At 34.4% G+C, this 17,320-nt stretch overlaps 1 protein-coding gene across 2 annotated transcripts in view; it reads left to right on the forward strand.

The window, feature by feature from the left end:
• LOC113981484 (formin-like) overlaps positions 1-17,320 on the forward strand; it is a 132,642-nt gene that overhangs the window by 87,094 nt on the left and 28,228 nt on the right. For both annotated transcript variants that reach the window (XM_027708895.1, XM_027708901.1), the window contains one exon: positions 9,200-9,292. In XM_027708895.1, coding sequence (XP_027564696.1) covers positions 9,200-9,292 — 93 coding nt within the window. The remainder of the gene's footprint in view (positions 1-9,199; positions 9,293-17,320) is intronic.

Consider the following 17,320-nt stretch of genomic DNA (forward strand, 5'->3'; position numbering starts at 1 on the left):
GGAGATATGATTTCACATTGGGTGCCTCTTAACCTAGCTGTTCACAGATCTGTGTCTTGCTTAAGTATGTTAGTCCCAACTTTTCCCTATTTAAATAGCAGAATTTCACCAAAACTTCAAGTTATGGACACCCCATTTTTTAAAATTGTACAATATTTATGAAAAGATTAAAAGTCAAGCAAATAAATCTGTGCATGAAAAGCTGAGAAATTAAAATGTTCCGTTGGCTGTTTTCACATTGATTTTTTTATACAGAAGCATTACAATTATCTTAAAATCATAGAGAAATGCAGGTTGGTGCGTTGGCATGTACCTCTGGAGGTCCTGTGGTCCAGAGTCTTTGAGCAGGAATAACTTCGTATTTAGATCAGGCTGTATAGGGCCTTAGCCAGCTCAGGTTTGAATCTAAGGATTGAAATCCCAGCACGTTTCTGGGCACCTGTTTCAGTGCTGAATCACTGTCTTGAATATTTTTTCTTATCCCATGTGAGAATTTCCTGTGCTGAAACTTGTGACAATTGCTCCTGTTTCTTCAGGTGTGCATTTCTAAGAAAAGTCTGGCTCTGTCTTCTCTGTCGTTATTTGTTAGATAGTTGAAGTGAAAAACTAAATCCCCAGTCAGCTGAACATACCTTGCCTGCCTCTTCTTCAAGTGCTTCATTTTATTTCATTCCTAAATGGCATGACAATCTATGTAGTCTTTGCAGTTATGAATATATATATATTTATATATAAATAAATATATTCTTGTTCATAGAAACAGATCCAGTGCGCTGGATGTGACTAGCAAACACCATGCTACTCACATCCATGTCTCTTAACCCTGTCTCTGAGCGCAGCTGATTAGACCAGACTAAACTGTTGCATCTACAGTGCTCTCATTCAGTGCCTCTTCTGGGAGTTATGTATCACAGTCTTTTGCAAAGCATGGAAGAGAATTTAGAAATAAGAAAAGGATGGATATTGAAAAGGGTCACTCTATCCTTTCAACCACTGTTACTATAAAAAGAGTCAAAGAGGAACCTGCTAAAAGAAAAAATAATCAGTTCATGCTTATTTAAGACTAAAACTCTGATTTTCCGGATTTAAGATACTGAACAATATCTGAATTTATCAAGGATTATAAGGGAATATATTTACCAACATGAAAATGTACTAAGGCAGAAAAGTTTAATCATTATTATTCACAAGAAGTTAATTTAAAATTCTTAAATATGTGATTTCCCATTATAGTCCTGAAACATAACGGACATTGCAACAAAATATCCACTAATTAACTATAGACTGATTGTGTTCTAGAGAATAATTGATGTTTTCAGTTAAAAAATTGAGACAATTGTAGCCTTTTTTGGATTTCTATGTATGCACGGATGGAAAAATTAATTTACTGTTACAATTTATTCAGATGGAATTACATATTTATGTCATTGATGCCTCATACATAATACAGCCTTAGATAAAGTCTATTTTATGGACTAGAGTTTTTGTATAATCATGATACAGTAATAATCAATAGGGCAAGGATTACGACGTTGAGAGGTTTTGTCTAATGTTTGATTTGCTTGATAGACAGTAAGATTATGGGATCCCATGAAAATTCTAAATATTATATCAGTTTGAGTGTTAACTTCCTAAATAATTTGTTGGATCAATACATATTTCTCAATAAAAGGTGATTGTTTATTCATTACAGAAGAATAGTATTCAAAAAAGTACCAAAGACCCTTTTCTAAAATATTTTCAACCAATTGAAGCCATATGAAGCCAAATGAAGACATATTTTCTATATGTGCATTGGATTCTATTTTACAATAAAACTTTTTGACGGTGTTCCACTGGTAATGTTCATATATGAATACATTTAGGAAATTTTCCTAAGTGGATCATTTCTTAAAATTTCATTAGATTTTCTAGTTTGTGATAATAAGGGATGGTATGGAATGGTTTTAATAACATTCAGAAATATAATAGAGGAGCAAAGCAATGATGTTTTAGAAGAGTTTATTCCCTGAAAGCAGATGTCTGCATGAGTGCACAAAGGCACAGGGAGAAAGCTTTCTGTTGGGTAAACAATGGCATGCTGTTCATTTTTTCTTTTATACTTTTTTCTTTGGCTAAAGAATTCTCGGAAATTTCTTGTTAAAAAACATTCTGCAAATGTTAAGATTCTAAAATGAATCTTGCAAGTAGCACAGTTAAAATTTTCTGTGCACTTTTCTGTGTGCCCTTTTAAACAAACAACCAAATAAATAAATAATAAAATATTTGTGTGTATGTTAAGCATTAGTTACATAACTATGTAGTATACATCTGGTGGCAGGTAGTGTACATCTGGGAACAGGAGGAGTATTGTCCCTATCAATGTGCATAATGGATAATGAATTATATTGTTTGGAGAGTGTGTAATACTAGCGTTGGGAGGAATGGCAACTTCATATTTATGGACCTCATCAGCTTTTTCTTTTTTAGGAAGTGTTCAGTAAAAGAAAAGGCAGATTTCTGCGAGGACCGAGACAGTCACATATAAATGATTGAAAGTACATTAGTTTCGACAGTGTGATACAAATTAGTAATAGTGAGGCTAATTAGCACTTTAAGAAGTGTTCCTGCTAATATTGCAGGTAGTTTATGAATTCACATGATTTTAAATCTAGGCAGAATTTTCCAGCTGAACCAAAGCCATAAACTTGGTAGAATAATTAATTGGGTGGAAGTTTATGATCTGCCTTGCACAGAAAATCAGAGGTCCAGCAGTACAGAGGAAAACAAGAGATCACTTTTCTGTTTTCTACAGTTTCAGCTCATAAACATACTGTTTCAGCCTTTGCCCAGCAATTCCATCTGATCCCTTGTCCAGTACACTAAGTGATAAAATGTTTGTGTGTTTGAAAAGTTGTTGTTGTTTTTTTTTAAACAATGTAAAAATCCTAGCTCATCTGATAAAAATATTATTCTTCCTTCTTTAAAAATGTTGTCTCCCTCTCAATTAGCCAGACAAGACCCTTCAGTTTCAAAATACTCATTCGTTGTAGTGCTCAGACAGAAGGGAAATTTCTCAGCAGAATCTGCTAGTGCACGATTCTACACTCCTGACAGAGCTTAATGATGTGTGGCCGTCTGTATGTTTGGATCTTGACACTTAACAAAATTTTCTACTAATCATGTGTGCTGGAAGCACTTAAAGGAATCTTACAAAAACTCGACTGGAAAATTATGAGGCTTTAGTCATTATAATCATTTATATGTGCAGTATGCTACGCCACTGAAGGGTGCACTGAATGTAAACTACCATTTCAGAGGGAATACATTAACCAGAGGCTCAGATATGTTGCTATGGTGTAAAAAATATTTAGTTTTACCAGCAGTCTTCGTTCATTTTGCTAAATTTATTCTTGGAAAACAGTTTTAGCAGAAAGGTTTTTAAATGATTTATATATAATGTTGATGACCTTTGACAAAACAAGGAGCAAAAAAAATATTTTTTAGGTTAGTTGAAACTAATATAGGCCTAAAAGTGTGCATGCCATCACCAACTGTAAAAGTTCAAAAGGTTGTTAAACTTAAAGTAAACAAACAAAGCCCCCTCAAAAGACAAAGCCAGAATATCTGATCAAGCATTTAAGAATTGTCAAGATGTCTGACTCTTGGCTTCAGAACAGGTGAACTTTACAGGATGTTTTTTGTGTCACTAATTCAGTTATTTCACTTTCCACAGCTTAGGACTTGTCACTGAAATGTTTTTTCTTTCTCATTTATACATGAGAGCTTGAGCACCTAAACAAATATTTGTTTCTATGTGTCACAAGGAAAATGTAGCTCAGACAAAGATTGGACTTTTTAAAGTTTTACTTAACTAGCCTCTAATTGATTTTAAGAAAACTGAATTCTAAATGTGCGAAGAAAATAATCTTATATAGAAACACATTTCTTCTTCTAAATTAACTGAAAATATCTTCAAAGAACTGTAGTTATACAAGCAATTAATAGGTTAGAATGGTGTTTTTAGTTTTATGTGTGCTAACACTTTTTTGCATTAAATTGTTGACCTTTATTTAGGACAATAAAAATGAAGCTTCAGAATAGAGTACTACCAGAGCCTGATCTTCTTTTACTTTTGTCTCAGAAAATCTCCCACCCTGCTTCATGGCATTTCGCTGTCTCTCTACTTAGTCCAAAGGGTTCTGTATTAGTCAACCTGGCTCTGGCTCTGGGGTGTTAGTGCTTGAACCTTTGTGTGTTACCATCACTGAAATGTGTACTGGTTATAAATGTGTTCAAAAGAGCAAATAAAATACTTTCTCTGAAACATTTCTGAGTCAGCAGCAGCATAACCTCTTGCAGTTAGAAGTTGTCAAAATTCTTACCATGTGCTTCTAAGGAATCAAGATGAATCTCTTCCCTTCTGCACATTTATTTAAAATTGTATCTGAAAAGAAACAGTTACATGCAAGTTTATAAATAAGTGCAAGAACAGTACATAGTGCAAATATAATGGATTGTATGACGCTAAAATCTCATGTGCATAGCTCCACTAAATAGGTATCTAAGTGCATGTAATAACAAGAGAATATAGCCAGATCCTGCAGCAGTGTCCCCTGATGGGTAAACATGCATCTCCTGTAACTTTTTGTTTACCTTGCAAAGTTGTTTGCAAGTAAGACAATCTAATAAAGCAAGTCCAAAGAAACTAAATCACGAGAAAGTTGTATAGCACTTGCTGAGTAATTTAAATGTATGGATTTTATCTAAAGCTTATTAGGTTTTTATTTGGGTGTGTAAGCCCAAGTAGTGTAACAGACTTCTTAACTGTAAAAAATCAGGGATTCTCTCATACAGAAATTTGGGGTTGTTTAGCACTGCATTGAATTCATTTGCGGTATGGTTTCAAAAGCTCTTGGAAGAGAAAAGGTAAGGGTTCTAAAAAAGAATTATCAAATAGTAAACCTTCTGTCAAAGACACATCTGCATTATAACAAAATAAAATAGCAAGCTTGGCCATATAACCTGCCAGGCTCTGAACAAACAGGGCCAGGGGGAGATTTAGCAGTTTTCACAGAGGCATAACTCATAGGGGATAGTGTCAGTGACAGGTTTATAGGAATTCATGGTGTTGATACTTGGTTTTGCTGTCAGGATGATTCCTGTAAATGCTACTGGTGGGTTCTGGTGAGTAAATAGTTAGTAATTTACTGTTATCAACATTCAACTATTTTGGGTTTTGCATTTACTTTAAAAGTGGTGCTTAAAAAATTCCAAATCCTGTCTGATTGACACCGAAATGCTCTTTACATGAAAGTTTGTTTATGGGCCATGATTCTTTTGACAGATTTACAAGTGTCTGTGGAGTTTTAAAAGACTATTGCGCAATAGGCATTAAGTGAGAGACATTCTATTTTGTAAATATTTTCACTTATATTTGGGATTTTTAAAGAACTTTTTAAGCCAAGTACTGCATTAAATCTGAAGACAGTGGCAAACTGATAATCAGCAGTTTCCAGCTTTGTTTTAGTGTTTTGCTCATGCTTTCCATTTCTGTGGCCAAAATTTGTAGTGGGTGAAGCATGATGTACATGCAGTAATTTGTAAGGGCTTTCAAATACTGTTGCCCATTTGTATTTTCTAATTTTTTTTTTGCAATAGCTCATTTGAAAATAAACAGTTTTCAAAGTAACATATTACATTCGATTTCACTAACGTACAGCGCATACCAAGAAAAAGAACCAAAAGTTTATGACATTAATGGAGAATTTGCATCTGTTTGAACTCAGTAATGCTGAAACAGGTTGTTTATTTTCCCAAATGATTATTTTGGGATGAGATGGTGAGAGGAGATGTGTACATATGGTGTGCTACCTTCATCAGAATTTCTTCGGATGTTTTCCAGAAAGTGACTTTTTAATATTTATTTCAAGGGGAGAATGCATAATAGGATCCTTTACCTCAGAATCAGTCTAATAAAAACTTTGCTGACATAATTTTCTTTTAAAGAGTAAATGTTTCTACTGTAGTGAATATCAGAAAAAAATATAAAGAATTGATGTAATGTTCTCTCACTTATAGTATTTTTAGCAAGGAAAATCAAAGCAAATAATGGATCTGGACTTTCCAGTTTTAGGTTTTTTATATAATGTCTGACATGACATGGTCATTTTTTTTATTTTTTAACTGTATATTCCAAGTAATTTTTTGAGTAAAACCAACCAGACAAATATATATCCTTATATATGACAGGAAATTGAATGCTAGTTACCAGAAACCTTTTATTATGTTGTGTAGAACTGAGGTAGGTCATAGAGTTGTATGGTAGGCTTTCATCATTATTACAGAAATAGTTGAACAAAGACCAACTGACTTTAACATGTATCATTACAACTGCCATTTTAATCAAAAACTTTTATTTAGTCCTGTCATGAAATTCTTTTTCCTCTTCAAAATGGGTCTTTATTTGTACCTGATTATTTGAACACACTTCCATGGTTCCTTGCCATAGCTATCCCAAGCAACTTTGATGATGTTCTAAGGTTCTTCAGCCTAAAAGGTACATTTGGGTTGCGGTCCTAGCCACCATTTGCTTATAGATACTGGATAAGGAATCATTGTTCAGCATAGAACATTTCATCATTGAAGGGAGGATTGAAACTGGAGAGATTTCAATAGGAATATGACATTTTGGAGCCTGCAATTTCAGCTGAAGTTCATGACTGCCGTCAGTTATTGCCTCTATACCTATGGGATATGTCTTATTTTTAACATTAGCAAGTAAATAAATTCAAGTTTTAGTTAAATTTTTCAGTGCAGTTGACTTCAAACAGAATTAGTTGACCTTAAGTTGCCCAGATAAGTTTTTGTTTGTATAGGTTATTGAGGGAAGTATAACCTAAATTCAGTCAGTTAAGGGAGGAATAAGCAGTGTAGGGCAAATACAATGCTTTTGTGATTAACAAATTTTCACTTCATCACCCTTGTCCCTGATTCCTAAGATAAAACATTCTCAGAGCCCTTCATTCTGTTTTGGCAATTATCTGCAAGAACTTCAGGAAGTAAATGGATTTTTAGATAGATATCATCTAGATAAATATTGTCATCAGAGAATCATCCAAAGATCTCTTTTTAAGGCTTTCCAGTAATGTAAATCATTGGAGTCTGCCAGCAGTTACTTTACTTCTTCTGTCTCTTTCAGTTTCACTCTTTCAAGATAACTTAAGCATTTGAAAATTATATCTGCCCTCATTCCACTTCATGTCAAAATTTTAGAGTTTTAATCAGCACCCTAATTTCCTTATTCTATGTCATCTGTCTCATTTTCTCTTCATTTTTGTTCCTGCCTTCTTACTCTCCCCTCATGCCAAATGTTGATCTCCTTGTTAAGGATGTTAGGATTCTTCTTCAGAATTCACTACTCAAATCAGCTTTTTTCCTATATGCTCTATACATTGGTACTTCTTGTCCATATTTTTGTCGTCTGATTAAGATTAATGTTCGTCATCTCAATTTAAAAAGAAATATTGAAGGTGGTTTATATGTGCTTTCTTTTTAATTTAAAAACAATTCATTCTAGTTATGGTCACTTCAATATTTAAATGGGACATGTCTGAGTAACTTTTCTAAATCTTGTGTTATTAAAGCTTGTAGGAAACATCCAGGAAGCTTTCAATACTTCAGACAATATCATATGTTTGGGAAAATGCCTTTCTAGTGTATATTAGAGTGTGTGTAGATACTACTGTAGCTACAAGCTTATTATTATAATATATATTCATATAAATCTAATTCTGTATAGATTTATACAAATTTAATTATGTAAGAATATTATAAAATTATTATTCTTATGCAGTCATTGCAACCTTACACGAGCGTAAAATCATCTACATTTACGGTGTTTCAAATGCCTGAACACATTATGTGTACTATTACTTTTACAGTTGTCATTTTATATTTATTAAAAATAATTTCTAAATATTGCCTCATATGATTTTCTGTAGATTTGTTTAAACAAAAAGAAAAAACACAAACCTGTAGCTGCTACTCTGTTCAGACTTAGTCAGAAATTTACAGTACTGTGTCAGTTACTTTGCTATATTTTTCCTACCTATAAAACTCTAATGTCTGTTGTCGTCCTAAGCAGTGCCACAATTTGCTTGAACAAAATCCCATTTCAATAAGTGTATTGTAATAGTCACAGAAAGTTCAAATTTTTAATGGTAAGCAGCATGTATCGTAAGAAAACAATCTTTAGATGTCATATAAACTTCCCTGATTTCTAATTTTTTTTTCTTAATTTAAACTACTAAAGACACTTAACTGAGCAGCTAATAAAAGACTTTCTTTCCCAATCCAGTATGTTTGACCTAATGCACTGTTCTGCCTACTGTCTGGCATACAACAAATATCTGTTAACTTTACTCTGAACAGTTTGAGAGATTTGTCATGTGCTGCAGGTTGCAAGACTAAATTTAGCTTCTTGGGAATGAAGAGTTGTGAGGAAAAAAATCTTGTAGTAATTCATAAATTCAGTTGCTAAATGGAAGGTAATTGCATTTTGATTTCTGTCTCCATCTTTAGTGTGGAATGCTGGAATCTACAAAGCTTATTAGAAGTTCTAGGCATGTTAAAATTCATTGGCAAAAACTGGAGTTTTTTTAGAAATTATCATGGCATCAGTTCTTAAAATAACAGATAGATTAAATAGTAAACAAGTTGCACTTCGATGTAAGTTAACTTTCTTACAGACTTCCACTATTTCATATCATGGTCTGGAGTTTGAATACTGAAGTAAAGCTGAATTCCTGCATCTGTTTTAGGAAAAATGGTTGAGTATAGGCTGCCTGGCACTGATTGATTAAAATCAGCCCAGATACAAGGTGTCCTCCACTCACCACAGAAACAAAGTTTGGAGCTTTAAGTATACCACCTGGAGTTAGTGTGTAAGTCTGGCTGTGTTAGTAGCAAACCTTAGCACATTGCAGGAGTTTTAGGACAAAGTCATTACAAAAGACAAATTAAAAACATACAGAATTTTCTCTTTGGTATGCTAGAGTAGTATTGGTATTTTTTATTTTAATGTAGTTGCCGTATTCCTTAGTGCTTATTTATTTCCTCTAAGTTCAGGTGACTAATTTAGATGTAGGCTTCTACAGTGCTGGATTCTACTTCTGGTAGATAACTTATGCCACAAATGTGTCTCAACTTCTTTTTGTAGCCTCTGAGAAGCAGATGAAGTTAGTTTGCAGAGAGTCTTCTGAAGAGCATCTCCAGCCCTTCAAGGGGAAATTAGAGGAATTCTTCCAGAAAGGTAACCACATCTGAAAAAACAATATTGGCAAATAGTGTAGTGGTTTACAAAGTTATTCATAATGTAAGCTGCATTAAGTATCTGTTGCCTCTGAAAATTCCTGTGGATTATATTCCTAATGTGCCTAATGTATGTTAATATATGTTATATAGATCTTGGACATCACTGGTCAAAGATAATTGTTTCCTTGATCTCACACATTTCCCATTGATTATTTTGTGCTTTTAAAGAAATTATTATTTGTATGCAAAATTAAAAATATATTCATCATATATTCATTAATTTATCAGAGGGAACTTAAAGCTTCGAGTTTATAAAAGACTAGAATGAAAGATACTCTTTTAGAGAAAGTTCACATATATACAGGATGTAATGGCATCTTTTAATCAATAATGTGAGCTTATGAACTGATTTATTCAGATTTAAAGATTTTGTCTTATGTGAGACAGAAATAAGCATAAAAAAAGTGATTTACTGGGGTAGAGTCTGGAGACAATGGCTGAAATCCAAGGTACAATTTGATCATCAATTCAAGACAATGTAAACACAGGTTGCTGTTGAAAACAACAGTCCTGCTCCCTCCTGCTTCCCATCTATGTGTTTCCCATCACCTACTTCTGCCGGCACCATTACCTCTGTGGTTGTGCAAAATATATAAAGGAATACATTTTCCCCCATCCTCTTCTAAGAGTACAGACTTTTTGGGTAAACAGTAGAAGTTCTGTATTTCTGACAACTATTAAGAATTTTTAAGAATTTAATTGTATTTCTCATAGAAATGGTGAACAGTTTAACAGTTTACTGTTTGAGAAGTCTTAATTTTTTTTAATAACTTTATTTCATAAGGCTATTTTATGTAAATAATTTGACGTAAGTGAATAATTTGACATAGTAAGTGAAAACAGAATGTTTCAAAAGTAGGAGTCCCTCTTAAATTGTACTGTTAAGTAAGCTAATATTCTCCTTTACTGTTCTCCCAGGCCATGAAGCTCAATGGATATATTTATTTGATATAATTTTTCTTTTAATTGCAAATGTATTTGGACAGTGTTAAAGCAGGATATTTCTTGCCACAGAACTTCTGAAACAAAAAATTGTAATGGAAATCTTTTTGTCACTGCAGGATGATTGTATTGTCTTTTTAACTTATTTGATTGGAAATTTTCACTTTACAGTTTAATAATAACATCAAGATTGAGATAGTGCTATATATATGTATATGTGTATATATATGTATTTCTACAGAGCTATTATGATTTCCAGCATGCTTCTTGATCTAGCTTGCCAAAGTATTGTAATAATTCAATTTTGCCCAAGTCTTGCCAAGACCCTAACCAAATATTTGTGTCTTTCACAATCATTTCACGGATTCTGTAATTCTTACTACATCCTGGTTCTCATGAGGACTGTTGTGGTTGGTCCAGTTTGGCAGCTAAGTACCACACAGCTGTTTGCTTGCTCCCCCTCCATGAGGAGGGAGAGAGGACTGGAAGGGTAAATGAAAGAAAACTAATGGGTTGAGATACAGACAATTTAATAGGGAAAGCAAAAACTGTGTGCATAAGCAGTGCAAAATAAGGAATTCATTCACTACGTCTCATCAGAAGGCAGGTGTTCAGCCATTTCATAGAATCATTAAGGTTGGAAAAGACCTCTAGGATCATCGAGTCCAACCATTAACCTAACGTTGCCAGTTCCACCACTAAACCATGTCCCTAAGCACAACATCTACAAATTTTTTGAACTCTTACAGGACCATCCCTGTGGTGCTTCTGCCACTTCCCTGGGTAGCCTGTTTCAATGCTTGATAACTCTTTCAGTGAAGAAATTTTACCTCATTCCCAATCTAAACCTCCCCTGGCACACTTGTCCTATCACTTGTTACCTGGAAGAAGAAGCCAAACCGCCACCTCACTATAACCTCCTTTCAGGTAATTGTAGTGAGCCATAACGTCCCTCCTGAGCCTCCTTTTCTCCAGGCTAAACAACCCCAGTTCCTCCAGCTGCTCCTCATCAGACTTATGCTCCAGACCTTTACCAGCTTCATTGCCCTTCTCTGGACATGCTCCAGCACCACAATGTCTTTGTGAGGAGCCCAAAACTGAACACAGGATTTGAGGTGTGGCTTCACCAGTGCCAAGTACAGGTGACAAGCACAAGTTTCATTTAGAAAAACGCATTTCTGAATTTCACATTTCCAGGAAAGCAAGACTTCATTACATGTAACCACTACTTGGAAAGATAAACACTGTAACTCTGAACTTCTCCCCTGCTTCCACCTTTTTTTCCCAGTTTATTGCTGAGCATGATGTCATGTGGTGTCAGTTATCCCTATGTTTGATTCAGCTAGCTGTCGTAGTTTTGGCCACTCCCAACTACTTGTGCACCCCCAGCCTACTTTCTGGGGGTCAGCATTAGAAATAGAGAAGGCCTGGATGTTATGCAAGCCTGTTCAGCAATAGCTAAAACATGGATGTGTTATCTAGTTATGTCACAAATCCAATGCACAGCACCATAGGAGCTGCTATGAAGAAAGTTAACTCCACCTTAGCTAAAACTAGCAGAAGGAATAGCAAATTGTTTCACCACAGTCTCAAAAAATAAAGGCAACCCAGTACCTGATTTCTTCTGCAGTGCTGAGCTACCCTACTTTCTGATGAGTGGAATATGACAAAAATACCCAGTTGATCTAGGAAGAAGATTAGTTCTGCTTTAGATAAAATTGCATTTTGATTGTGCATTATCATTTCAAATAGAAAAACATTCTTCCAGATATTTGCCCTGTTTATGCCTATTGATGTGGAAATTGAGATATATTTATCTTTAACAGTGTAATAGATAATTTTATCGTTATGTGCGTGAATAATGTATATATTAAAAAAAAAAAAGGATACTTTCCTGTATGGTGTCCTGGGACAACAAGTTCTTTATGTTAAATTTATTGGACACTTTTTAGTGTTTCAAGTTTTTTGCATTCTAGAAAGAGCAAAACCACTTGGATTACTTACTTGACCACTTTTTTCTTATGTTCTGTTGTTCTCCTTTTGCTTTATAATGTTATGCTTTATGGTATCTAATCATACACATTTAGTTTTGTATCATTTAACTTCTCATTTTTTGGCATCTTTGTTTCATCTACCTTATTCTGAGATGAATTTCCAGTAGGTTGTCGGATTCCATAACTATTGATCCTATTTCTTCATCAATCACCTAATTGATTTGAATCTTTATAATGGTGGGTGATACTTTCTGTGGCATTAGAATGGAAATCCTATAAAATCCTACAATGAAGACAGATAAAAATAACACAGAAACACATCTTGATTTGTGACACTGGAATAGGCATTGGACAAATGTCAAGCTCAGAGGCAAGTGTCTGTAGACTCAGCTGCTTCTCTGAAATTAGCTGATATACTGAGGATCCGATAAGCATCTGCTTTCAGTTTTGTTTGTTTAAAAAAGAGTTGCGACTTGTTTAAGCAAATGTAAGAAAAAATTGTCTTTTATCTTTCTGCCAGCTCACAGCAAGTATCCAAAACTCAGATGATTTTCTGAAACTTCTGGGTTGAAAATAAGGCTGGAACTCATACACACTGAAGTTTTTCTTACATGCGCAATTCCCATAATTTCTAGTCAATGCTAAATTGAAAATACTGTAAGGAAAAAAAATACCGATTTGCTTAAACTGAAATGTTTACATTTCCTAATGATAATTAATACCAATTAAATCTAATACTTGCTCTGTTGTAACAAAAAACACTGTGAGTGTTATGGAGACTGACATTCTAAAATGCTAGAAGGGATAAACTGTACTTCTGCTGATGTCAGTGCTGTTTTATGTAATGCAGCCCAGTCCCTTCGACAGGGAATTACGTGCCAGAAGCTTTAGGTTCTATTCCCAGTTTAGCTACTTTGTGATTCTAGCAGAGTTGGTTAATATCCTTTTCAGAGAGCGTCTCACTTTTCTATTACACAGAATGTTTAATAATGATTCTTGCTGTTTTTTGTAGTGAAAGATAATCTTTGTCAAGTACTTTTTGAATCCCACATGAAAGATGTCTTGTGTAAACTGTCTTAATGCTTCATTAGATGTATTTGATATGCGCATGGTTTTTGAAAAAGGCTTAGATTATTCTCGAATTGGAAATAATCTTTAGTAGATGTAATTATATGCAATAAATTATGCTAGTTTACTATAATACAAAAACCTACTAATTACTATAAATTAATACACATTTACTGTATTCCCACGGAATTACTGGGGGGGGGGTGAGAAATGTGTTGGTAAGTATTTTCCATTTAAATTGCCATGATATGCAAGAAGACCTTTGAAATCATGAAATTAATGGGTGGTTTGAAATGCTTTTTACTTCATGAAATTCTTGCTCAGAATTGCTTAGAATAAAACTCGTTTGATACCAAACTATCTCATGCAAAAAAAATCAGAAGGGTTAGATGACTATGAGAAAGATGCAAAATACTCTCTTTTGAAAAGTAGAAAAGAAAGAGTTTGGTTACTGCAACTATGCAGCTCACTGGAAGGGATACTGGCCAGTGGCCATTGGTGTTAATTTTTCATAGCGTTTTTTATTCTCCTTGACCATTCTCTCAAGAATAATACAAACCAGAAAGTGAATGGCATAAAGGAGTAGGTGAATAATGTTAATTAAATTTATTTCTTATTTTGCCACTTAGCTACTTTTATTTTTTGTCCGTTTTAATAAATGTGGAAATGCGTAATACTGATTCATGCAGGATCTTGCAAAATCTGGTCCCAAATTCTTCTTCATTGGATCCAGGTCAGAAAGCATGTAAAAACTTTAGTCTGGATGTGGTTTCCTCCCTCATATTCTGGAATGTGCCCATCAAAAAGTCTTTATTATTCATAGCAATTAGCATAGGAAGAGCATAGCTGCTTCTCTTCATTTCTCTAAGAATAAAGCATCTTGGTGATGAAGACTGTGCTATTAGAGGAATTCATTTATTTTACAGCAGCATCTGGGAAGCAAGTAGTCTGATGTCAAGACAGAACAGTTTTTGAAATTTATTAACAATGGAAAGCAAAGCTATTTGGGAAAGGCACATGATACACTGAAGCGTCCAAGGTAATAAGCAAGATGGAGAGGGAGGGATTTGTCAAATAGATTAATCTGTTGAGATTAATCCCAAAGTGAAAGAAATTGTCCTATGTTTAGAATTCTACCCTAGCACTTAGGAAACATTGGTTAAATTAATTGCTTTGCTACAACTTTGCTGCAACTGCTGTACTAGTAGTTTTATGTATACTACATAAAAGGTCAACACTGTGCAGTCTTTGGGACTATACAATAGAAAAATAGAGTCATAGACCAAGCTAGTCACCGCAGCGTTATTTCAGGACCTAGTGCATTCTTCAGACAAGCTTAACAATTAGATGGAAAAAGTCCGTAAATCAGATTTTAACTGCTGAGTGATTTCTTCTTAGTAATATCTTCTTAGGAGTAATTTCTTCTTAGGCTGCAGTAGCTACCTTGGCATGCATCCAATCTAACACACTTTTTAATGTATTTCTGGTGCAGAAGGGGACTTTTGATCCACGTTTCCTCATTTGCCTTTTAGAGTGCACAACATAGGATTGTTGAGGTAGTCCATTGGGAAAGAAAATAAGAAACAAATTCTATTAGAAAGGTTGTCAAGATGATCAGAGGGCTGGAGCTGAGCGAAGGGGCAGTTCAGCCTGAAGAAGAGAAGGCTCTCAGGAGACCTTACAGCAGCCTTCCAGTAACTAAATGGGCTACAAGAGAGCTCAAGAGGGACTTTTTACAAGGGCATTTAGTGATAGGACAAAGGGGAATGGCTTTAGACTAAAAAAGGGTAAGTTTAGATTAGATATTAAGAAGAAATTCTTTACAATGAGGGTGATGAGGCACTGGAACAGGTTGCCCAGGGAAGCTGTGAATGCCCCATCCTTGGAAGTGTTCAAGACCAGGTTGGATGGAGCTCTTGAGACACCCAGTCTAATTGTTCCAACCACCCCCATGTCAAGGGGTTTGGAACTAGATGAGCTTTAGAGTTCCATCCAACCCAAACCATTCTGTGATTCTATGATAAAGGCTAGCAGTTGGCCAACTTTCAGTTTCTTGTTATTTCCTACTTCAGTAAGTATATAAATATTCTGTCCTAGGTGTTGTTCTTGTGCTATAGGTGCTCATACATAGTGATCTATGCTCCTCATCTATCATCTATTGTATTAACCCAGGGAAAGCAACCTTCTTTTATTAGTTTTTAGCCTCGTGCATATTTTGATGGTAGGAGGATGATAATTTATTCCGTTACGGGAAAAAAAGCGTTTCCACTCAAATTTGCTGCTTTTCTATCAAAGCAGTCTATGAAGTAGAAAGCAGAATGTTAATATTATTTAGTAGTAGTGAATCAGAAGTCAACAATACTCCAAGACACCATTTTCACAATACAATAACATTTCTTATTTCTCTCTTACTGTTAATGGGGCATACCTTTATACATTTTAATACAGTCAAAGATTAGGAAGAAAATTACATTGGCACTTATTTCCTTTAATAGTGTGACAGTACTATAGTTGTTTTTAAGACAGATGTAAAGATTATGTTTAAAGTCCTTACTCAAAGCAGTTTGGTAGAGCTTTTCTATAATGACTTCCCAAAATACCAGAAGCCTCTGAGAAATATCTAAAATTCTTGCTTCTATGCAATAAATTTACAGCTTTTTCCCCTAGAATAATATTAACAGAAAGAAAGAAAAATATTCTAAAACTGTATATGAAATTAAGTCAAATATATGTCTTCCCACTAGTGTTGTACTCCTCTGCTTTAATCTACATATTGGGTTATGGGACTTGTGTTCCATTTTATTTGTAAAGCTCTTGAACATTTTAATGCTGAACAAGTGAATAAGAAAATCAAGGATAATTTTTTAAAGCACTGAATTTCAGTACCAGCTGCCTGTTAAAATATTGTGTGTAAACAACAGAAGAGCAATAGCACTTTTAAGTTGTCCTGATTTTCTTACCTGCAGTGATGAAACTGCTTCTGTCAACTAGAAAATATATCTCTGTACATATAACCAGTTCTACAAGGCATGAGACGCTCTTGTAGATTCTGTGACTATTCGGTCTGCATATCAAATACTGATTCTTCCTTTTGTGAATAAAATGTACAGATATGATGACTTTTAACTTCAAAGCTTTATTTTCTCTTCTACTTACCATAACTTTTTTTCTCCTCATTTGTTTTCACTGAGATGTTTTATTATCTCTGCCACGCATATGCAGTTCTCACATTAAACAGCGTGGGAGGATATTTATGTCCAGTGTCAAACATGAAAAATATGTCATACTTCCTTGCAGTGATAATGTTTGCTTAAAACTTTTTATCCTTCCCAGCAATGACATTACAGACCAGGCAAAGTTTGTGTTTAGATGTGGAAAGCTGTTTTATAAGCCAGCAGCAGAATTACTTTTATCTCTCAAACTGTTTGTGACAGTCATAACTGTTTTCATCACTCAAAGATCGTTGTATTTAAACAGATGAAAGAGTGATTTACATAAATTGGCATAAGTCTGCAAAGCACAGAACCTTATTGCTGTGGTACTCAGAGGATGTATAGTTAGACACTAGCCTCAGTCCGTAAGACACCAAATAAGTTGTCCTGGAATGTGATTGCATCCATATGCCTCTTAACTAATGCAATATTGACAGTGAACTGATTCAAAGAACAAGAATTTGCTCTGAAATTAGTATTTCCTTCTACACTGCCAGAAGAATTACCAGAATCAAAGTCTTTAAAATTGATGTTAATTACAGGTATGACTTTTCAGGAAACTTTCAATTTATTATTTTTGAAAAAGGTATACATCAAATTGCTATAATCAGTTCCACTGTATCATGACTTATTATAAAAATTGGAAGTTTACAGTCCATCAGAATGTGTAATATGAATGTAATTTAGAAGAACTGGTAATTAAAAAATGGAATGTCATCCTTTCTTGGAAGACAAGGAGAGAATCTCTTA

Source organism: Neopelma chrysocephalum, unplaced genomic scaffold, assembly GCF_003984885.1.
Source record: "Neopelma chrysocephalum unplaced genomic scaffold, ASM398488v2 Primary Assembly neopelma1_24, whole genome shotgun sequence".
NCBI lineage: Eukaryota > Metazoa > Chordata > Aves > Passeriformes > Pipridae > Neopelma > Neopelma chrysocephalum.